Source organism: Lagopus muta, chromosome 10 (assembly GCF_023343835.1).
Source record: "Lagopus muta isolate bLagMut1 chromosome 10, bLagMut1 primary, whole genome shotgun sequence".
Taxonomy (NCBI): domain Eukaryota; kingdom Metazoa; phylum Chordata; class Aves; order Galliformes; family Phasianidae; genus Lagopus; species Lagopus muta.
The window spans coordinates 2,158,176-2,182,908 of NC_064442.1; the positions used below are offsets into that span (position 1 = coordinate 2,158,176).

At 42.6% G+C, this 24,733-nt stretch overlaps 1 protein-coding gene across 10 annotated transcripts in view; it reads left to right on the plus strand.

Moving 5' to 3' along the window:
• Window positions 1-24,733, plus strand: part of MEGF11 (multiple EGF like domains 11) — a 270,520-nt gene that overhangs the window by 216,858 nt on the left and 28,929 nt on the right. For all 10 annotated transcript variants that reach the window (XM_048955929.1, XM_048955931.1, XM_048955936.1 and 7 more), the window contains 6 exons: window positions 1,641-1,761; window positions 3,200-3,363; window positions 3,770-3,872; window positions 16,948-17,094; window positions 19,641-19,775; window positions 22,961-23,089. In XM_048955929.1, coding sequence (XP_048811886.1) covers window positions 1,641-1,761; window positions 3,200-3,363; window positions 3,770-3,872; window positions 16,948-17,094; window positions 19,641-19,775; window positions 22,961-23,089 — 799 coding nt within the window. The remainder of the gene's footprint in view (window positions 1-1,640; window positions 1,762-3,199; window positions 3,364-3,769; window positions 3,873-16,947; window positions 17,095-19,640; window positions 19,776-22,960; window positions 23,090-24,733) is intronic.

The following is a 24,733-nucleotide window of genomic DNA, read 5'->3' on the forward strand; positions in this document are numbered from 1 at the left end:
TTGTCACACATAGGAGAAAGGCTTAGGATTGATTAGGCGTGGAGGCTGAATGCCCCTCTGCCATCCCGCTCGCGCTGGGTTCCTGTAGCTCATTCTGTAGGCATGCTGGCAGGGTAATGAGGGGCAGCGTGCTTCAGATTTTCTGGCTGTCAAGAAGGCACCTTTTAGAGCCAGTCCTTTCCAGGGGAACTTGTTTTACTCCACCAAGGTCAAGGACAGCATCTTTTACAAACATTGCTTTCACTCAAAAATCAGGGGCTCGCAGGATTTACTTCTGAGCAGTCCATATTTTAACCATTTCATTTCCTTCTCCCTAAAGCAAAGTTTTTAGTATAAAATAGGAAGAGTCTACTGGTGCCACACAGAGCTGCTGCAACAAGCACACGGGTTTGTGGTGCTCAGAAATCTGCTGCTATTTCCTGTTAACATCTCAGTGTCTGGTGCTGTGATGTACAGGTGCTGGAGGTACTTGCCATGGCATAGGGAAGCTGACATTTTGCGCTTTTATCTCCTGAAAAATGGATGTTCCTATCACACAGCAAAGCCTCTCACCTGCAAAAAGTACATTTTGACCAGTATTTTTTCCCTTGAGCTATGATATAGGTCACACTCTGCAATGTAGTTACTATTTAACTTTGGAGCAGGGTAGCTCTCTCTGACATAAGACTAAATTATTACACTTTAACTCACTGGAGAAATAAATATAGGAGCTCATTTGTGCTGTGGAAGTCAAGACTACAAACTGAAGAAAGTGGAGTAAAAATACCTTACATATGCTAACATTTGTTGGCCAGACGATGGGACTCAGTGTATATTGTCTGTATATATATTCAGGGCTGAAGGGGTCGTATCACATTTTAACTCCCTTGTTCCATCAGATGAATGACATTGGTAAAGAAATGTACCTCTGCTTTCAGCCACAGGAGGTAATCAGTACATACAGCCATAATTTACTGATGACATTTTCTATATTTCTGTAACATGTAAGTTTTTATCCTCCTTTTCCTCCCTTGCCTCACACCTAAAGCAGAAATGGGACAGAGACTGATTTTATCTTTTGCTCTGCGTGCTTCCTCTCTCTGACATGTGCATCACACCTTGTTCAGCATTCTTCCCAGTGTCACCATCTCATGCAAATTAGCCAAAAACAGATGTACGTACCAGCTATGCACCACAAAGGTCTCATCCACGTGCCATGTAAGTTTTCCTCTCTGCCAGGCTGTGGAAGATGAGCACGCAGCAGATCCTTTAGCTTTTAAACAGCCATGTTCTTAGAATATATTTTCCAGGAAATGCAGAACAATCTTTGCACGGTTTCAGACTGTATATTTTGTGATTAGTGTTTCATAAGTGATGTTTTGCTTAATGATCCAACATCTGTTCTAGGAGGTTTGTTTTTGTAACTTACACACCTCCTGCTGAATGAACGCCAAAAACTTGTCCCTTTTCTCCAAGTCAATCAAAGCACTAATTGCATCATAATCACGGGAAGCCGCACTGACTGCTGAAAGTGCTGAAGATTCAGCAATCAACTCATAACACTCTGCTCACTGTTTCGGAAGAGAAAGCCTCCCTGTGCAGAGATGGGAATTTCCTGAATTCAGATTTCTTTAGCTGACTCTGTTTTTTCTGGTTTGCAGGGAGATGACTGCACCATTACCTGCATGGCAGGAACCTATGGTACCAATTGCTCATCAGTTTGTAATTGCAAAAATGATGGTGCGTGTTCCCCCGTCGATGGTCTGTGCATTTGCAAAGAAGGTAAACAAAATTCACATTTAACAGTCGCCTACAATTTGGCATCAGTGCTTCTCCCCTTCTAACGTGGCACAGCTGTGCAGTCAGTAACTCCGCTATTTATTTGTGCCTGTTGGTAATTCAGAGCCCTGCCCCAGGAACAAAGCTCAACAAGGGCCTGACTGTATGTTTTGTCTCTGCCCTGAACGAGGGCCAGGCTTAACTGCAGTGCTGCAGGAGCAGACCCCAGAATGAAGTGCGCCTGCAAGGACACAGCTCCTTTCTAAAGGAAATGTGAAGAAATCACCAAACAGGGGTTTTGCAGTGTGATTTTTTTGAAAAGGAACAGCCTCCTGCCTGCCCTTCCTTCAGTCCAGTGAACTGTCAGTGGGCTGCACCCGGCTGGTTGCCATCCTCTGGTCATGGTGACGGCTCACCCATGTGCAGGTGACCTCTGCCCAGCATGGGGCTGAGGTCATGGCAGTCCTTTGTCTGGAGAAACATGAAGTCTTGTCTGTTCTGGAGATTGCAAGAATCACCAATTTTTGTACCACGTATATGCCCATAATTCCTATACGTGCTTGGTAGTGACCCATATTTACACTTAGGAGATCTTGCAGGCTCCGGAACATGGAATCTCTGGTGTTCCATGTGCAGTGGTGTCTTCCCCCAGCACACCAACATGAACTATCCTGTATAGCACGCATAAGCCCTAAAACAGAAGTGAGGCAAACAGCAGTAAAATCTGGCATTTCAAACATGAATTAATGAATCACTGTAGAGCCCCATTTAATGAGGGCGTATAAACCATGAGTTACTGCTCAACTCCATTACATGCAGCTGCAGTGTAATGAAAGCCATTGTGGGGTTGGTCGTTAAGACTTGAGCCTTAATGGTTAGAAATGATGGTCTTGGTCTTTTTTTTTCTTTGTGTGTGTGTGTGTGTGTGTGTGTAATAGCCTCTTTATATTAAAGAGCCTTCTCAAAAAAATACGAGGTAAGAAAGAAACAAACAGCATCGAATGGCAAGTGACTTGCATTCAGCAAGTCTCCAGCAGACGTTGCTGTGCTCTCTTGCTGCCTGAGCAGCTCCTGAAGAGATATCAGACACAGCCACCTGGCAAACAGCCACACAGAGATATCTGCACTGCCTTTCTCCACCTATGGATGTTGGCAGAGGAAGCTGGGAGGTCATAATCAAAGGGCCAATCTTTGACCCCATGGTTGGTGTCTTAATTTACCCTAAGATCAGGAGGAAACCGGCTCCTAGAATCAAAGAGCTGCAGTTCACAAGGCGCCTTTCTTGTCTCTTTTTTCTGTGCTGTGCAGGAAAAAGGCACTAGATTTGCCTGGAAAACATGCATGACACCTTTGCAGAGAGTTTTAAATCTTATTATGTAAAGAAATATTACTTTTTCTGTGCAAATGTGCCTAAATCTTTCTCTCTCCAAACTTTCTGCAGGATGGCAAGGAGTGGATTGCTCTATTCCATGTTCAAGTGGAAGTTGGGGTTTTAACTGTAACCAGACATGTTACTGCACAAATGGAGCAGCCTGCAGGCCAGCTGATGGCTTCTGTCTGTGCTCCCCTGGCTGGCAGGGGGACTACTGTGACCAGCCATGCCCTGTAAGTGTAACCAGGATGGTCTCACATCCCCTTTTAAACCATAGTCCACATAGCTCTGCTAATCACACAGGCTCAGTATCTCATTTTGTCTGTGGATATCTGTAGGAAATCATGTATAAATGACAGATTGTGGTTTGAGCAATCGAGGCGATGTATTACCTTTTGCACTATATTTTATCAGAGCTATTGCAGCGTTATCTGCATTTTCTGGAGCATCATTTTTTAAAGTGATTCCTCATTTGGTTCTCTGTAGAAATTTTAGGCACTGAGTTGTTTCTATTTTCTCTGTATGTTAATTTAAAAAATGCGACTCAGCATTAAAAGGGACATGATAGATGATTTTGCACATTTTACAGCAAAAAAACTGATTACTGAGAGACTTTTTTTTTATTTATATTTTTGGAAGGATGGAACATATGGTCTTAATTGCAGTGAACGTTGTGACTGTAACCACGCAGATGGGTGCGATCCCGTCACCGGTTACTGCTGCTGCCTTGCTGGCTGGACAGGTAAAATGAGCAACTCTATAAAACTTGGGAATATTTCTGTTTGTTTCTTTGTTTATTGCTAATGCATCAGTCATAGCGCTGAATTTCTGACTGCAAACTCTTAGGTAATAGGCTGAGACAAGCTCAGCTGAATTTACCCGCATTTAAATCACTCGTGATGGTGACAGAAATTGGCATTTATTAAATTTGTATTCAAATTAGTTGAAGATGGCTCCAAACCTGGAGCCAGATGTTAGCCTTCTGTAACGAGAATGCTCGGGAGGGATGCAGATTGTATGGAAATCCTGCAGTGTTTTTCTCCTTGAATGACCTTTTCCACAGGGGTTTCGGTGCCATAATGAATCCTGTGGCCGTTGTATGCGAGATGCAGATAGGTGCCGTCTGGATGCTGAGAGTCACTACAGCTGCTCCATCATACAAACCAGTTTGTCACAAACTGTTGTCTTTATGCCCTTTTCCCATGCTTCCTGTTGCACAGAATGGTAGCGATGGAGAGCAGATTAATGCTGGTTTGATAAAGAGTTCTCTTGATTACACAGAGGCAGAGAGAAATCTTGAGTGAAGTCTGAAAGTCCAGGTAGGAGAGCACAGTACGAGCAGCCCTGCACTTGACTCCATCCTGATCTTTGCTAGCTTTTGACAGCTGACATAAACAGCAGAGGGGGACAAGTTATTGATCCAACCAATATTTCACACTTAGCTGCCTAAAATACGAGTTAATCTCCCCCTAGCTCTCTGGAGAGTCCCTAGAGGGAAATAAGCTTATATTCTTGCCTATATCTGCAGAGCCACCAGCAGCACTGCTAGTCAAAAATGCATTGGTATTAACAGCATTCATTTGGAAAATTTAATTGTTTTTCAAACAAACACAAGTTGGAAGAATGTATGGAGCAAGGCAGGCTCAGGCAGCCAGCAGCAGGAATGCTGTTACCTCACATCTTCAGTTATGCCTTAGACTAATTCACGTCCTCCATTTCTGATGGACAGATCATCACTCACTGTACAGCCCAGCTCTTAGAAGCATGAGGCAAAAGGAACGAAATTAAGCTTTTACTTTACAATGAAAAACATCCTTTTTGAATTAAATAAAATGCAAAAATATGAATTTCTTTTACGACAGAGTTACTTTTCAAAGATGGTGAGCATGCATCCCTGGAAAGGGCTTTCTGCCCACTACAAAATACGTTCTGTAAGCTCACTACAGCCCACCCCAGCTTGTGTTCTTCACTCATGAACTGCATTCATCATTCCTTGAGCCTCTTTGCCATCACATCCATCTGTCAGGCTTTAAAACTGTACTGTGCTTTATTTATAACCACCAGAAAAACAGTTGATAGGTTTTCCTGTAGTCACTGTGAGTTTCTTAGAGGGGCAAAAATGGTTTTGAAAAGTACAGAGAATTAATATATACTTATTTATTTAGTGTATGGGTTTATTGCACATCTTTATGTATGTAGCATTTCAGAGGAAAGTGCAGATACACTTTGCAGACTGAAGTTGTGGCTTTTACTCAAGGCATTTGGAACATATACTCCACACTCACAGCACGTGCATATCTGTAATTGTACTTCAAGTGCAGTTACTAATTACTCCAACTAAAGGTAAGAATGAGTTCTGTGATGTGCCCCTCTTTTGGTTTCTGTACTGGGTGAGGTGACTGTGTATTAACTAGCTGGCCACTTGCTGCAAATGAAACACTTTAACCTTCAGTGTGTCCCTGCAGTTCTGGAGCTCCCTTCTTCAGCATCACGTTTCTGTGAGGAAAATATTACATTAGCATTTGAGACCAGGTTGGAGCTGAGATGTTGACAGAACCATGTAAGGTGTGCACTGGAAATGCTGATAGACAGACAGAGCCTACATGTGTTTTGCCAATTCTGCATTCAATGTTTTTTCCACTTGGCTTAACACGAGACACAAGGATAAATTCTGCTCGTGCTACTTTGAAAGTATGTAATTTCAGAAACTCTTCAGCTAGATAATTATATTTTCATATTAAGGAGTGTGGCATTGGTAAAAGATTAATCTTATTTCTAGTTGTTGTGAACTGGCCCATGATGTGTTTTGCAGTATATTTTATAAATATGATGTGATAAATAATTCAGGCTTAAATTTGTGCTTTCGGAGTTTGGTACTAATTAGGCATGGCCTGAAAAAGATCAGAAAAGTTCAGCATCATGGAACATCTGAAGGTTTTCCTACCCACTCACACAGACAGAGAACTCACATGGCTTTCTGATCCTAATGGCCACAAAACTTCATCTGAAACAGCATATTCTGTATGTTCATCCCACATGTGGGACTCCCTGCCTTGATGTCGGTGTTCTGCGTGTAGATCAAGGAGAAGATTGAGCCCATTTTCTTTAAAGTAGTTTTCAAGATGTTACTGGTAGATGGTTGGAGCATAGAGGAAGTCTGGAAAAAGAAGAAAAAAAAAGGAATAAGAAGAGTAACATACAATATAAATTAATAGCAGTCTACCACCCTTGTCTGCTGTTATGACTGCCACTCATCCAGAGTCTATTATTCAGGGCATTGCTCTCCTACTCTTCTGTGTTTTAACAGCCCAGTTAGTAAAGCTAGTTTTGGGAGCAGAGAACACCTGGCAGAGTGGAAGATGATGAAGAGATTGCCATGTCCCATCCAGGATGTTACAAAGCTGTGCAGATCAGCTCAGCACCAAAATAAGCACACTGGCAGTAAGCTGCTTACACATGCATGTAGATTGGCCATTAAGTTCAGTGGGGAATTAATTGCACGTGCACAGCTGAAGGCAGAAGTTAGACTCTGAGATGGATCAGACCTGAAGCTGCTTGCACCGTGTCGGTATTGCTGAAAACCCCCAGCCAGGCACACAGGCACAGTGTATCACAGAGAGCCTTGTAGACAGCATGGAAAGTGTAGCACCTGTACTAACAGCACCGAAACCACACACACGGGAAGATGCTCTTGTGTGGTGCAGGTGAAGTGAAACTTGTTCAAGAGTTGGCCAAATTCAGATCTGCAGCTGCTGGTACAGTGCAGAGCTGACTTTTACTGCCCAGGAAGGGGATGTCAGATGCAAATAAAAATAAGGCTGTAGCCTTGCAGTGAGGGAGATTTCCAGCTTTCACATGCTTAACATAGTGAATATAAACACTTCCCTTGAAATCAAAAGAAGATTTGTACGTGTCTATCACTAGGTTAAAGAGGAGAAGTGTAGCCCCCAGCAGGATCAAGTCTTGACTGATGAGAGTGATTGCTTTCTAAAGATTAATAAGGGTCTCTCCACTCCAGATCTGCCATGCATTTTAGATAGATACTCCTTTTGTGCTTGCAGCTGTGTGTATGTGTGCACACATACCTTAAAGCTACCAGTCATTTGCAGGAGAGGTGCTATTTTGTGTACATTCAGGTTAAAATGAAGATGCTTGAAAACGGAGTGCTTCAGTGCTAATTGCATTTGGTTAATTAGAGATCTCACACACTCTGAATCCTCAGAGAGGGTGGAAGTGCAGGAAAGCTGCATGGCAGAGCATTTCCTGGGAGTCCTTTGGAAGCAAACAGGTAGCAGGGATGCAGGCATGAGTCTGGTCACACTGCTTTCCAGAGTGCTCAGTAGCAGCAGTAGGGTCATAAATCTCAACCAGGCTCCTCTTACTTAAACAGCTAGTGGCTGGCAGTGGCTTGATCATAGGATCATAGAATCACAGCATGATTGGGTTGGAAGAGACCCCTCACCACCCAGCTCAGGCTGCCCAGCGCCCATCCATGGCCTCAGGCACCACAGGGATGGGACACCCACAGCTCTGGGCAGCAGTGCCAGCACCTGACCACCTCTGAGTGAAGACTTTCCCATGACATCTGATCTGATCCTTACCACAAATGGCATTCTGATGGATTCCAAAACCAATTCACACCGTGTAGCTTTGTGCTGGTTCACGCAGTACCACCTCCCACGTCTCAGTGCATCAGACGTTACAGAAGGGAAAGCCTCAGGCCTGGCTAATGCTCACAGCAAGCTCATTCCTTCCCTGAAACAAGTCGATGTGCTTCAAGTTAATTGTGGCAGCGTGTGTTTTGTTAACCTTTGAGATGTTAGAGTGGGATTAAGTCAGAAGCAGTCTGCGGGGGTATATGTTCTGCTCCCGTAAATGTTGGGGTCACTTAAAAACCTGTTTATCTCAATTCCTTTAATCTGTGATGCTGTCTTATCTGAGCCTGGGTTGTGTCTTTCCTGTTTCGTATCGCTGTCTGGTTTCTGTGGAGAGCTGTCATCCTGATGCTATCTCAGTTATCCCACTGAACTGCTGAGCTGATGCTTTTCTGATCACCCAACACCTAAGTTTATTCAGGAGGGGTCAGCATCCCCAGAATGCGTGGGGAAATGTGGCGATGGTGTAGATGTGGGATGGAAGGTAAAGGAGTGTGCATCCCATTGTAAATTATAAAGGAATTCCTCATCGGTTTCCCTTAATTAATCTGGATGGTATGAACATTAAATATGGTGGCAGAGGAAGATCCATCGCGTTACCATGTCGGTATTTTCCCCTTCAGGCTTCGCTCTCGTCTCCTAAGAGCAGCTGCAACATACACAAAAGGGGAATATATCTTTCGCTGTCCTTTACATCTTCAATAACCTCCATACTTTGCCAACAACATAAACCCTAATTGTCTGTTATCGTGTCCAGGAGCACCGCACAGTGGCTGTGGTAAGCTCAGGTTGTAGGGATTTGCACCTACGATTGTATGAGGGGGCTTATGGGGTCAGGAGCGTCAGCTGGTCACAGATAAGGGGAGCTCTGAGGAATGAGCCTCTGCATTTGCAGGCTGCAAGTGACATCTGCGCTGTCACTCAAACACAGAAACATGTTTCTTCCCTCCTGTGGACACATTAATTCAGTAAAACTGATAAGGCTTTACTCAAGGGAAGGCCTTTTTGAATTTTAAAGGAACAGTGACCACTTTGACGGTGAGCTCTAAAGTATTTTTAACTTCACTTTTTCTGAGTTCTCTGCATGAAGGTGATCTTTCAAGACCAAAAAAAAAAAAACCTTCTATGTAGTTTCCCATAAAATACATTTTGTTTATGTTAATATGACTTTTCCAGCAGTATTTAGTGTACAGTTTTAAAGCCGGATCCTGTCCCCAGCTGAACTAGTTTGAAGCCAAAATCATTCCGTTGCCATTAATAGATCTCCAAGCACACACTCCTATAATTGGTAGCGGAGTTTTCTGCACGCCTTTAAAACCAGAGAAAATTGAGGACCGATTTTGATGTACCTATGGGTTCACAGCAGAGCAGATCTGCAGTGTGTTCCAATCTGTAATGCTGGGGGTTGGCTCTGTCGTGCTTTTCAGTCGTGCTCTCTCACGCTCCCTTGGTTTGTAATACCAAGCCTAAAATACCAGAATGGAGCAATAGTAATTTCCTATTAAACATGCATTTTCTAGATGTCTAATCCCATTATCTAAACCATATTTTGCACTTATCACTTTTGGCAGTCTTATCCCAGATTTTTAAATTAATAATTTATTTCTGTGATTATTCTGTATCCTTACATTAGCTTTAAACAGGCAGAAAAAGCTAGAAATGTTAAGAGTCAGTCTAAAATGATGCAGTTTAGTCTCTCTTCTGGCAGCTTAGTCTCTCATCTGGCCTCGGCTTTGAAAAGTGAAAATCTTTTCCATATGAAAAGGTGTGCTTACTCTCTGGGTTCGACAAGTGTCCTTTAGCCTATGAATGTAACATAAGCTTATTAGAAATTAGCTTTAATTTTTCATTGACTTAATTTCAAGTGAGTTGATAAGATTTTAATGTCAGGCTGTGCTTAAAAATTCTCTCTTTGACAGGAACCTTTAAGTATGGCTCCTGCTGATAGAGGGCTAATTTTCAAAAATATGAATTATGAAGTTCTATCAAAGACATCATTGATGCCCTGACATAAATTATGTCAGCGCCTTCCTTGGCAGGCATCTAGGAGGCTCCAGATTCTCATCTAAGGGGGGTTTGGTTGTGTTTGTCCTGTGCCAGTTTTAGTACATATTTCACCTTCCATGAAATCAGTTGGATTTTTGCCACTCATTCAGTGGGAGTTGGATCAGACCCTTACACTATAATTAGAACCTGCAGCAGGCCTACTGCTAAACATAAGCATGCATGCAAATGATAAGCGGCATTAGTCTTAGAAATACAGAAGAGATGCAAGTTCATTTAGCTTTGTGTTTATTTTTGGTTTTATTTTCACTTCTGAAAGGACAGCTTTTAAATTATACGAGAAGATAGAGCTTGGGTGGCATCCGAGGTTGAACTAATTTAACAGGTTCTGAAAAATGAAGTTTGATGCTAGAGATATTCGGCTGTTTTCCATGCTAATATGGAGGCATTCTATATATAAGCTTGGCTGTGTGTACAATGCATTCACCTATAAATAAATGTGGGCGAGAAGCAGAGAAAAAATTATTTGCGAGTATTTCAGCAGACTAAATAGTGGATGCTGGCATGCAGTCTGCGAAGGAAGAAAAAGGAGAGATCATTCAATAAACAGCCAAGAAGCTGAGATGCTGTGTACAGATGCTCCCGGTGAAAAGTGTTTGCAGTGATAAAAGTGAATCTCTTCCTTCTCCTACACAAGGGGGAAAAAGTGGACTTTCATGCAATGATGTTAAGCACAGAAGCCTTGCACACGTCCAATTGTACAACAACTCTTGCTAAACTGTGTTCCCACCTCCTGGCCTGGGGATTGAACCTTTACAAGGCAGGAAATACATTTTCTTCCCACTTCCAGATTGCTCCCTCCTGATCGCCTGCTCTTGGCCTGCTTGCATCTTCCCCAGGTTCCTGCTCCTCCCTGGCCTGATATCATGGCCAGAGTTTGAGAAGCAAGAATTAGGAAGGACATGTGCTAGAGGTGAAGGCAGCCAGGGTGAGGGTTGCCTCCTGTCAGTGCTTTTCCTCCAATATCCTTTCTGTTCCTGGCAGCTCTTCTTCCTGCAGCAGTGCACCCAGGAGAGTATCTTGTAGCAAAGGGAACTGGATGATCCTTAATTTTAGCAAACATTTTGACTTACTCCATTTCTTACGAGGTAGGTTCTTGCCTCAAAAGCTTTTATTGCATAAATTCCCTGAGTTAGGTGATTCATATCTGGAGTTTTCTCTAGATAATTAAAAACAGGGGTAGGATTAGTGCTCCACAGAGGTGCATTAGACTGCAAGTATATTACTTTCAGAAAAACACTTACATTAATGGGTGCATAAATCGCCTATGCAATGATGAGAAAAGAGACAATTCAGAATATTTCACCGGCTGCAGGGAAGGGCTTATTCTTCATGATTTAGGGCCAGATTGTGGGGCTTTCATTTAAACTGATGGGTGTCTCACATAGGAGCTGCCCCATTGAAGCCCACTGGTGAGCAATGCTTAGCATGGCTGAAAGGTTTCCGCAGCACAGGCCTGGAAGAACAGTTAGAAGAGTATTTTGGAAACAGCACAGAAGTTTGTAGATAATGCGGCTGCTGTTACTGCTGTTGAATAGTTTTGCTATAAAAAACAAAAATAGCTTATTTGCTGACTGGATGAGCAGCCATCAATTCTTAATGTTTCCATTTAATTTTATGGGAGATCCCTTTATGTTTTCTTCTATCTGCTGCCCTCCCCAAACCGATTTTCTAGTTCTTCGTCATCCTTAAAAGCTGAGTTATCAAGAATTGCGCTGTGAGGTTTGCCTCAGGTAGGAATAAACATTATAATGCAAAAGATGATAGAAGAGCATCAAGGATTCTTTACGAGCTTGTGTTCGGATGCTATCATAACACCTTCTTAACAACTGATCCAGAGCTAATAAGACAGCTTTATTCTTATGTTCTTATCGAATTTTCTTTTACCTTTTATAGACTGAAGCAGCAAAGTATTCACTTAGGAAAGCATGCTGATCTAATCTCAAACACAATGCTGATTTAAGTAGAATTTATAGATGAAACATAAACGTAACAGCAGTAAGTACTGTGGAAAGAGAAGAGAATGAGGTTAAACAAAAGGTGATCATATAAATACAGAAATCACTATCAGAAATAAATGTACAAATTAGGAGACCAAAGCAAGACTTCCAGGGGACCTCAGTGTGGCACAGCCACCAAAGGATGTCTGCAGAAGGGACAGACCTTTCTGATGGACAGAGGAAGGACTGCATGAAGGAGCAGCCCGTTCTGGAGATCCCAGTCAGGATATATTCCCATACCCCTTTCAGTGCCATCAGGTGCTTGCTGCCCTGCTTCCAGCCTCATTAAAATAGCCTTGCCATCATTATCACCTTTCTAATTGCCAAGCTATTTTATGTTATTGAAGCAGTGTTGCTGCAGTTGAGGTTGTGCCCCTAATTGCTGTGTTGACCACCAGTAAGTTCAGCATTCCCAATCAAAGCCAGTGTGATAAACCAAACTTCAGGCCTCACAGCACTGCCAAAATCCAGTGCCTGTTTGTGCATAAAATCCACTCTTTCCAGAGCTATTCAAATGCCAGAGATAAGAGATTATTATGACTTCATGTCATGTTGAAAGACAGGTGGAGGAGAGCACAATGTTTGTGTTGGATTCAAATGTCTGCTGAGATCATTCCTGTCATGCTAATTGATGCTGCATCTGTCTTTAGATTGCGATTACTGGGGAGAGGAAAAAAAAGAAAAAAAAAAGCAGAAGATCTTATTCAGAGAAGTAATTACAGTTGTACACTGGTAGATAGAAAGTACATGGGGGGATGGGACTGGCATTCTGTAATTTATCACCTTCCTCCATCCCTGAAAAACTCTGTGATGCTGGGCAGTGCAGCAGTCCTGCTGCAGGAACTGCTGCCATGGGAATTGCTGTGGTCAAACGTGGGGCACAGGTTCTCATTTATTCCTTCCAATTTTGTTCTTCTATTGTGTTTGGAGCATTAGTTTCCAACTATCCAGAGACGAGGCAGACAAACAATAGCAGGCTTTATTAAGAGCCAGGGAGGTAATCCCCAAGCTTGAGAGCAATTGCACGCGTAAGCTGGAGGGGGAAGAAAGGGAATTCTGCTCTGTCTGCCTTTCCAAAAATTCACCTTCTGAAGTCCTTCAGTGTGATATAGTTACAGGCAGTACTAAATCTGCATTACTTTGACAAACTTTCATTGAAGCCATTGAGGATTATTAATGGAAGCAGTATACTAAGTCTCTCTACAGCAGATGCCGTATATCCCAGTGGTTTGGCTGTGGGCTTTTTTTTTTTTCCTTTTTCTTGTTCTCACTTTTCTTCGTGGTGGTTGTGTGGATGCTAGCTTTGATGCTTTCATAGGTATGTTTTAATACAGAGAGCCAGTCAGGATGCCATCTTCCTCTTTGCATTTCAGTTGGAATATTAGGAAAAATTTATTTTCAGAGTGGTAAGGCATTGGAACAGGGAAAGTGGTGGAGTCACTGTCCCTTGGAGTTGTCCAAGAGCCATGGAGATGTGACACTGAGGGACACGGTGGGTGGGCATGGTGGGGATGGGCTGGGGTTGGACTTGGGGATCTCTTCTCCAACCTCATTGGTTCTGTGATCACCGCACAAGCCACCTGTGGTGCCCATCCCTGCACCAAAGATATTCCCAATCCGAGGCAGCAGTGGTTTGGCCACTGCTGGCCAATTTATTTGGTAATAAATTATCCTGAAATAGCTTTAGGCACAGACAGTGTGGAACTGCTCTCCCGTGTGGTTATCCCTTAACAGAGCAATTGTGATTGCTGTGGTGGGTGAAGGTTGTGTTTTTCACAGCATGCACAAGAGCAATTCAGGCACTTAGTACAATTTTCTTGCCCATTGTGTGCAAAGTTAGAAGGTGTGGGCAGGTGGGAGTAAATTCTGTGAATAAAGCAGTTGAAAGGATAGACCTGGAAATCCTGCTTGAGAGTGTCTGCAGCACCCCAAGTCCACCCTGGGGTGGGGGGATCGTGGCTGCTGTTTCCAGGCTGGATTCAAAGCCCCAGCAGATCCAGCTCTTGCCTTGGCTCTGGCTTACTGCATGGTGCCCATTGCCCCCATGTAGGGTGAATAACTATGATTTTTATGTAAGTTAAGTGATTTTCACTTACATTTCACTCCCAGAACATTGTTTAAGAAGGTCTTGGAAGCATAATTTCATGCTAGTGTCTGCAATTGTGAACCACAGCCTCAGGCGGTGAGAGAATTTCTTGGTATCTAGGCAATAGAGTTTATGTATAGAACTGCTTCTTGCAGCTTTGGGGGCTTATTCTTCTGCTAGTTGTCTTTCTAATCTCTACATCATGCTTTTGAAACAAGGAATTTGTTCGTAAGTTAGGAATCTGCATATGTGACGTGAGATAAAGACGAGATGTGTCAACTTCAGCATTTTTTATATTTCTGGAAATTGAAAACTAATTGCTTATCAGAAATGTTCATCAGCAAGTTCCCAAGCAAAGGTGAAAGTTTTATGTTCAGAAAGCTTGCTGCTTCGCTGCCTCCGATTGTTCAGTAGTTAGGGAGGAACAGACTCCTCCTTCATCTGCTGCCAAGTCTGGGAATTGTAAAATTAAGGGGCTTTTTTTTAGCACAGCTCCGTAAGACACGCATGTCCAGATGCAATTTTAACTTCTCATTTACATTTGCAATTCAATGCGTGTAGGAGCCTCCAAAAATGAAGTCTTCCATGAGAATTAACTTGGAGTAATATAAAGTAATAAAATTGATTGCGGCCCCTTCTCGGTTGTCTTCTGAAAATTATTAAACAAATACAATCTGTAATGGGTATCAGCATCTTCTAGAAGGTTTCCTTTCCCCTCCCTTTACATTTTGTTACAACAATCAGCTCCACAATGACTCATTGCCTTCGTTAGGAGCGGGAAGACATCCCTCATTATTCATTACTGAAGGAAGGACTTTGCTGCTGCAAGGGACAGTCACAGCATCCTAATTCAGCTACCTTACCAGAGAAAGGAGTCAATGTCATTCTTCCCCAAACTTTGCTGAAAGAGACAGGAAATAATGCTGCTTAATTGTCTCCATTTATAAATAGCTCATTCACAATAAGAGAGCTGCATTTTTAATACTGCAGTCAGGAGGAAAAGAGGCACATTTTCCCACTTTGCGTCTGAATTTCGTTTCTGGGAGCTTGCGAGCAACCTTTAGAAGCTATGAATGATCATACAAAGATGCACAAGTATGAAAGGCATTTATTTACTTACAATTTACCGTATTAATTTTTAATTACAGAGCACTGCAGATGTATTACGTATTACACAGCATTTACTGTTCACATAATGCAGGGATTTCCTAGGGAGTAGGGAGGGCTGTGCTAAAGCTGCTGGTTTTCTTGGTTTTACTAATACAGATGTTCTTCCTCTCTTTTTGCTCTCCTTTTTTTCAGTTATCTTTTCTTAAATATTAAGTGATTGAGCTTGTATTATGTTTTTACTGTCTTTTAATGTGGTTTTTATTAAGCTTTATAACACAGACCATGCTTCTTTATAAATAAAACTATGACCACGTATTACTAGAAACCCCATTTCCAACTGTATTTTTGTTAGACTCGGTTAGATTTTCTAGGAAGGGACATTATAATTGTGTGATTAATCTTCAGAAAGGGGAAATTTTGGCTCTGCAGTATTTCTTACTGTATTAACTTCAGAGATTTATAAAACCAACTTGAAACTGCACTGTAAGTGTGTTTATAATGACTTTTAGCTGATTTAATAATCCTCAAAGTTTGGTGACCATACAGATCGCAGCTTCACAAACACAGTCCATTACCTGTAGCATCCAGATGAAGTTATCAGAGGTGTAGGAAATGACTTGGGATTGTGTTTCTCCTTAGCCATGCACTAATCCAGCCTCTGGCTGGGGCTCTCAGGGTCCTTGCCTGCATTTATCCCATTATGCAGCGGGGACATGTGCATGGATGATAAAGAACATCTTCGTGTTGCAAGTCGAGCCAGGGCATGTGTATGCCATCAAATCTTGGTGGAGCAGTCGTAAAGCACCCGGTGTGCTAATGTTGTTAGGAAAATTTTCAAGCCAGTCTGTGATTCATTTTTTCTGTCGTTATCAGTAACTCAGTGTGCTGCTGCTAACGCCACTCCCTGCAGCTGCACTGCTTAATGTCTCTTTTAGCTCATGATCCTCCAAAATTTTTTCTATCCAAGGAGCCCTTGATGATGCAGATAGCGCTGCTAATTGCAGGTTTGGTGATGCCTTATCCCGGAGGAGTGAGAGTCTCTTGAGCAAGTGGCAGTGCGCTGGATCAAATCCTGAGCTTACATCCATGTGACAAGCCACGGCGTAGGGCTGTTTTTAAAAGTCACCAGTTTAAACAAAAACCAGCTGAAACGACGCCAAGAGCCTTATGTTAAGCTTTCTGGCTGTTTGCTTCCTTCAGTGTTTCCAAGCTTTGCTTTTCATAATGATAAATATCAAACAACAACCCTGGGAGTCACTGGGAGCTAGATTGGCAGGTCTCAGCCTCCATTTAACATGCAGATGATCAGTCTATGGCACATATGGCCGCTTGCTAGATCAGAGCTCGGTTCATTAACACAGAACTCAGAGAGCTCTGGGTAGATGTGGAGTAAGTGCATAATAACCCTGAGCACTGTGCCGTGAGCCAGGAAGTGAGCAATGTGCAGCACAGAACTGAATTTGCACATGTTCAAGAAACCAAATACTAGACTTTTTTTTTTTTTTCTTTTTTCTTTTTTTTTCAGAACCTCGAATTTTTCTTCCCAGTCTTCCAGTTCACAACAGTTAAGTAATCAGATTTCAATCAACTGCATATTTCCAGGCCAATTATTTGAGATTCTTTGTGACTTTAAAGCAGTTCCTGACCTTCATCTCTCAGACGACATGCAGAGCTTCCTTAAACGATGCTAAGGATTGCACAGGAGCTCACTGACACCTACAGAACTCACCTCTTTGGCATTTTCTTACTTCTCACTTTATGAAGCAGATAAAAGAATAGCGATTTCTTTTTCCAGACTCACTTGTTTGCTCTGTGATGTACTGCAAGGTGTCAATCCACCCAAATGTTTCCTTGAGCAGTGCAAGCTGTGTGAAACCTAATGAGTGCCGTTGTGTTCTTCAGGCATCCACTGTGACAATATGTGCACCCAGGGCCGCTGGGGACCGAACTGCTCCATCTCCTGTAGCTGTGAGAATGGTGGATCCTGCTCTCCGGAGGACGGCACCTGTGACTGTGCACCTGGCTACAGAGGACCCCTGTGCCAAAGAAGTAAGATTTCCCCTGGATGCGCTGACAGAAGCAAAGCAGATAGAATGTTATCTATGGTACCAGACAAAGCCATGGGTTTCTGAGTGGCATGAGCTGATGGCTTAGCCCAAAAATGCTTTTTGGCCAAGAAGACAAGGCTCTGCTGGGTAGAGTGTTGCCTTCTGTTTCTTCTGGCCTTCCACAGTACCAAGAGGACACATGTGGCCTAAGAGTATCACAGAACTGTAGAACTGTAGAATCATTGAGGTTGGAAAAGACCAGTAAGATCAGCCAGTCCAGCCCATCACCACCATCACCATACCCACTAAGCCATGTCCTTCAGAAAGGAGCGACAACTTTGCATGACAAACTTGGCAAGACGTGGGTAGAATCAAGCTTCTATAGATATGCACTAGAAGCTGTAGGATACCTGCTAAGCAGAGTCAGCTACAGCCCATCACATAATGACAAGTAGATGAGTGTTGGCTATCAAAATAACAAGGCGACGTTTTCTTGCATGCCAGAAAAAGAAACACGGCAGCCAGAAATATCTCTTGTCTGATGCTCTGCTGCTACATATTAAAATGTGTCAAGGAGATAAAAATCCTCTCATTTACTTTACCTGGAAAGCTGTATTTGCCCCTGAGGGACCCGTGTTCACTGATCCAAACTGATGCAACCTTCTTCCTATGTAAACAAGAAATGGGTCTCTCTCCCTTTTTCCATCAGCCCTTGTTCTTCCCGTAAGATATGCTCCATGCCCACTTCATATATCCCTCCTGATTTCACTGGTTACACTTGACACTAGCGCACACTCATCTCTAAAAATAATTTGTAGCTGACAGTTTTTATTTAAAGCCATTATAACAATGACCTCTAGCACTGCTGTAGTTAATAGCCTATAAGCATTTCCATTATAAACCCCAATTTCCAGGTGCTTCAGCACGTCTATATAACTGTAAAACCTCTCTCTAAGGCTGAAATGTGGTGCTCAGAGCTTCTGGGAATTGGGGAAGAAATTGTTTTACAAATTTGAAACCCTAAGAGTGCAAAACGTCCAGAAGTTAATAGTTTCTGGCCTTTCTGAGATGAAAAAAAGCCTGCTTAGTTTTATCAGCTCATGGCACACAGGCTACAAGAGGCAAACCACGTCCCCAGCTTGAAACTCCCATAATCAGGCTGCTCTCTGAAGACATTTGCTGAAAAACTAATGGGCAGAAATTCTCCATCCCTTGGGGGTGACAGCAGAGGGCTTCTCTGGATGCTTGTGCTCTCTGTATTGCTGAAATGCCCCTCTGTAGGTGCACAGCCAGGGAGTTCAGCTTGCTTTTCTGCAGGATTCGAGTTCAAGACTACCTGCATCTCAGCTAAGTTTGCTTTCAGAATCATTCCCATTTCCCTCTTGGAAAGTGATTTAGAAGCAGAATTTAGTACATGGCAGCACTGTAGACAATACCCCTCCGGGTAGTTCTGTCTGTGCAATCAGCATTGCAGGAGACACCGGGATGCTTTATCGGTCTTAGGCCTGCAGAAATGTCTCCAGGAATGATCCAGGTTGTTTTATAGCAAGTGCATCATCAACAAACCTGTCAGCTGAGTTCCAGCTGGAAATGTGCAGCGGTGTAAGAACCTGACACCTGCTGTGAGCATACGGACCGAGAGGGAAATTCTCATTTGGTGAAAAAATAGAGCAGACGTGATATTGTAACCACTGAGACAGAGCTCCGTGATGGAGAATCGTGGGAGTGAAAAACACATGAAGTCACTTGTACTGCTAATGAAACTCCATGGAGGTTTTTGTTCTTATCTGTAGCAGTGAACGTTTGGACAGTGGAGGGCTTTTTCAGTCTGCATGTGCTTACATGGAACAGTGCGTGTTTGTAAGAGACGTTGGGCCCCAGTCTTGCTGCTGTCTTATGGACAGCTTCTACAGTAATTTCAATCCAAGTTCTAAGCACATAGTTCGTGACAAGTTTGCTCAGCTAACCAGTGTGATTACTGATGCAAATTAGGCACTCTTGTATGCTGTTCCCATAATTACCATTTTAGATTCTGTTCATCACTGACAGATGCTCCTGCAATGGCATGTATAAACTGAATGTCCTACACAAGCACAGGTCTTGCACCTAATCTGTTTAGAAATGAGCAATCAGCTTTTTACGTAGTTACTTAGAAGAAAGAATATTGAGATTTTCCCAATACTCCTTTGATTTCTTAGCTTAATTTCCTAAGGAAATGGTAAGGTGGATTCCTATGCTTTGTGTATGTGCCTATGTTAAAAGCTTTGGAAGATGTTTCCAGGTACTAACCATGTCTACCAATGGGATACGGGGCATCAGATGTCTTACATTGCCATGTGTTGTGAACATCCTTAGCTGGAGATGGCCAGGGAGACTCAACATGAGATAATCCAACAGGCTTCCTATTTTATGCTGTTCATGGAACTTTGTGTTTTTAGAAATGAAGAAATGTTATTCACTTGAGATCAAGACAGAGAGAATTCTAAAGCTCTCAGCAGTGAGAAACCTTCTGAAAACCTGAGACAGCCTGTTTTGTTTTATCTTCAGTTTGCCCCCCTGGCTTCTATGGACACCACTGCAGCCAGCCATGCCCTCAGTGCGTGCACAGCAGTGGTCCCTGTCACCACGTGTCCGGGCACTGCGACTGCTTGCCAGGATTCTTCGGCGCGCTCTGCAACCAAGGTATGGAGCCTGGGACCCCCACACCCCCACCTTTCCTAAGTCTCTGTGTCTGTGACTCTGTAGCAAGACTGATCACAAAGCGTCTGCCTTTTTTCTCTTGTTTCAGCAGTTCGGATCACAAGAAATTCTTTATTTCAGAGGCAAAATGCAAATAGGTACTTAGTCACCCTTTTGTAAATCTGATGTGATCCTGCTTTCATAAATAAAACAGGTCTGCCGCTCCGTGTTGAGATGAATATGGAATGAGACACCTGCTGTAAATACATCAGCCATCCAGTGGTTTCATTTTCCTTTCTGCTAAGCCCGTCACAGCCTAAATGTTGATGACACTTTCACATGCACTTTCAGCAGGAGCTCTGTTTCTTGAGGTGGAGGCCAACTCAGGTACACCAACCCAAGGACTGAGTTAATGCCTCAGCAATATTAACAACACCTAGAGCATGACTGTGGGAACAGCTGAAATCACAACACCCAAACACAGGAGCAAGGAGTCAGAAACATCAAGGGGCAGTGGAAAAGAGCTCATGTTCACAGGTTAAGGGTAACCTCTGCTCTCCCTGTGCCCATCACTGCACTCTTTGCCTCTAGAAGGCAGTCCATTTCTACCCAAAAGCTCCGTGTTGAGTCTTATCCTAAAATCTTTCCAGTGTTCTGCAGAGCCTGAGTTGCTGCATACCTCTGGGGGTATTTTCTGCCTGCAGATTTAAAAGAGATAATTCCTAATGGCCGCTGCCCCTGTGAAGTCACCATCCCTGTAAAAATTGAACTGACACTTTCTAATGACCTGCTTTTGGGGAAGTTAGAAGTTGCAGACAGTACTTAGGCAAAGTCATTAAACAGATTAAATGTAACCATGTTTTCTTTTCCCTATGCCATATAGTCAACTAAACATTATACCAATTAATTTATTAAAATGAACATATTTCAGTGAATTTGTCCATTTTATATGAAAAGTTAACCAGATTTCAAAGCGTAAGCAGGGCTAATTATCCTCTTAAGAAAATTCTATTTTATTTTTGTTCAGATGTTCAGCACTTCTGGTTTTACTTTGAAATGTTGATCTACCCGGCAAATTAATTTTAAAATATTCATGTCCTAATTAAAATCAATTTGTGTTGCAGTTTGTCATAATGAATTAGCATGTAACTTTATTTTGTCGAAAGAAAAATGCTAATTAATGTTTGCCATTAGAAAAACGTGAAACAAAGATTTCACTTCTGAATTTCCATCCCCTTGTGCTGTCCCTTTTCTGGCAGCAGGGATGCGACTCCAGAAGCAGCAGCACGTGCGTGCACAGAGCTTTGTAACCTCTGAAACTGCACAGGGTAACATGGTTGTACTACAGATTCAAAGCAGCACACAACTAAGCAGCTGTTTTATGAATATATTTCCCAATCATGTAGCAAGATGGATTGATAACAACGTTATCGCTGCTAGAACAATGTTATCGCTGCTAGAGCACAGCTGACATCCTACGGGGAATTGCAGTCCCACTTCAGAGCTTTTATTGCTAATTAACATCGCTGGCTGTGTCGTACAATCAGATTGGTCCTGAGGAAGGCAGTGTTAGTCCTTACTCTGCAGCTTAGTTTGAAATGTTTGAAGCATTTTGAGAAGTGCTTGTATTTGGGTCTCACAACTTGACAATGGAGTCCCTGTGTCAGTCCAGGGCTGGGATACTTCACCTAATGAGAGCAGCCCCTGGGGCAGGATGGGCTTTGTAATCCCTCTGTGTTGCCACCCTGGAGGGCTTCATGCTATTTCATAGGACAAGGGGTGCTCACGTGGTAGGAACCCCTCTGCTGGCTCTCGCTGTGCCAGACTGAAGCATTTCTTTATCAAGTGTGACCTGTTGGCTTTGTCAGCATCAGTGTTTGGATCACAAATCTTTTCCTGATTCATTAGCATTCTGCACTGCAGTGTAAATCAGCTCCTATTTTAAGTAAGTCTTTTGAGAACTATTTTTTGTATGTATAAAAAATCCAGGCTTCCTATAAGTGATGTTATCTATCTCCATCTTAAAGATGCAATAAAAATATTGCATTGAACTGCTCTGTATAGAGCACTGGAAGTGAATAATTGTGTAGCACATATGGAAACCTGACAGATCTTTTTAGTTTCTGCTCTTTCTGTGATATGAGGCCTTTTCTTTCCTTCCTTCTCTTTGTGTCTGTGTATTGTTCATTGTGTCTTCATATTGTATTTAGTTTTATCTCTTTTCAGGTAGAGAACTGTTCTGTTTAGCACATCATTCGAAAGCCAATTTTATCCATTCCTACAGATAAGCCTGCAGCTGGACCACGCACTGTTGTTTTTGCACTACTCCTAGGGTTCTGCCGTAGTAAGAGTGGAAGGTGGCCTATTGTAAAAAAGCAAATGAGTCACAGCTCAGGATTTCAATCTGCAGCTGATTTGCAATCAGGGTAGATTGAGGTCACCTGCAGAGACTGCATATGAGCAAGAGAGAGAGGCTGAAGTGGTAAACTGGTTGCATAATTTAGGGAGTGCCTTAATCACTTTTTTGACATTGCTGTTATTTGTAAGGATGGAAGTCCAGTTCCATTTGTTACACTCTTTGCAGAGATGGACGGCGTGTTTTATCTTGTTTTGAAAATACATCTGTTTTTGTCAGGGAACACAGCCAATGAGAGCAGTGAAATTAAACATTTCATTCATTGCTGAGCAAAGCTTTCCATCAACTTTAATGGTAAAGATTTCCAATAATTCGGTGGGAGGCTGAAGATATACCTGTCTGTTAGTTTTATGTCACTGTGCACAGGCTGCGACATGACGATTCAGGAAGAAAAGCAGAGTTTCTTTTCTTCCAACTTCAGCAATTAGCTGTGGGGACCGACAGCTTTGTTCTCCTCTTCCTCCCCCAATACCTGCTCCTTTCAGCGTCCTTCCATAATGATAATCTTCTGGCTGTATTAGATTCATTTTCTGGCAGGCAAATGGATTTCAAGATGACTTTTTCACACTGCTTTTATGCCTGGGAAATAAGCAAACACAGTGGATGTGAATGCTTTCTTCTGCCTTTTCCTTATTTCCATAAAAAAATTGCCCTCTTGTCTGCAGCAAATAAAAATGTCATAATTACTTTTCTCTCTAATTGCTAAATGTTGAATCCTGTGACTTCCTAATACTCACTATGAAGCCTTCGTTAAACTCTTCTGTATTTCCAGTGTGTCCCAGTGGAAAATATGGGAAGAACTGTGCTGAGCTCTGCCAGTGCACCGAGAACGGGACGTGCAACCCCATCGATGGATCGTGCCAGTGCTTTCCAGGCTGGATAGGGAAGGACTGCTCCCAGAGTGAGCAAAGTGTTAATTCTCCATCTCTGCTCTGAATAACATGTTTTCCTGTTTAGTGTTTTCGGAAAGTTAAAGGCAGTTTCTAGGGAAATCCCTGAAGTATTACAGCAGCCACTGCCTTACTCTCTTTATAGCTTATTTCTTTTAATTAATCTAAGTTAGCTTTGGCTTGAATTAGTTTATATGCATTTGGAATTTGCAGAAGCAGTCACTGGCTTCTATTACAGGAAAGAGAGGTCACAAGCTCTTATCAGAAAAGAAAGCTCCACGCTCCCTTTTAATTTCTATCTGGATTCCCTTTTATTTATTTTTTGAAATCACTTTCTTTCATTTATTAGATTAGAAATTATTAACCAGTAAATGTTTTCATGTATCAAGCCCACAGAACTGAGAAATTAGGCAACTGAAATATTTCTATTAAATGTAATTTAATTGTAAAAGTCAAAGTGGGCTTGGTGGGATGGAGGGTTTTATTCTCAAAAATTGCCCAGGTGGAAGATTGGCATTTGTTGATCCCAAAGTGTCATTTCCTGAGAGCATCCCTTAATTGAAGATAGATCACAGAGGGAAGCAATATCATATCATTCAGAAATGTTACTTCATATTCAGGATACAACTAGCATATTAGACAGCATTCCAGAGTAAAATATATTAAACTTCAAGTGATAAAGTGGGATTTGGATAAAAACAGACGGCTGTAATTTTACTTTTATTGTGTGTCTTCCACGAGCAGAATATTGCTGTCACTCAAAAGAAAAAGAAAAAAAAAAGAAAGAAAAAAAAAAGACAGAAAGCTGCACAGATTCCTCATTATGTTTAGCCATGTAATTGAGAAATGACTGTTAGTTTCTGTTAACCTTGAGAAAGGATGAGATTTCTCCCTTAGGGAGGCAGGCCAGTTGAGTAGCAACAACTGCCAGTTTGGAGTCAGGAGGACGCGGGGATGGCTGCTTGGTGTTCTGGGCTGGCAGAGCAGGAGCCTGGTGCTTTTCTCAGTTACCTTCCTGCAAAGAAAGGGCAAACCTCCTGGCGCAGAGCTGGCCTCACACCCGGCTCCTGGGGTCCTGGCCTGCAGCTCCGGAGCCTGGCGCTGAGCTGTCAGCGATCCTCCCTCGCAGCAGCTAACCTGGGATGACCGAGAGACGGAGCCACAAAGAAGATAATTTTAGCTCTGGCTCCAGAGTCAGTTCTGGAGACGCACGCAGACCCGCGGCTCTAACTTACAAAGCCTTTTCAGAAGTATTTCTGGTTGCTTGTAGCACGAACGCTTTAGGCCAAATCCTGCTCAGCTGTACATTATGTGAGTTCAGGGACCTTTTGTTTGATTTACGTCACGGCAGGTTTTTTGCTATTCATTCTGGCTTTGGCTGTGTGTGTCCTGTGCCAGAAACTTGCATTTATCGTCAGAATTGCAGCCAGTGGCAAGCGTGGAAATAGGCACCGTTTCTCTACTTTCAGGTTTCCTGGGAACCATGCCTTATTAATTCATGCCTTTAATAGGCAGCGATGGAAAGTGCTTTTTAAAGCAAAAATATAGTTGTTATATTGAAGGGTTATCATCATTTTGGATCTTTTAGTCTGGCACTAATGACTGTAACTTACTGCATTCGGTTTTGGAGGGAGGCTTACAATAACTTTTGAAAA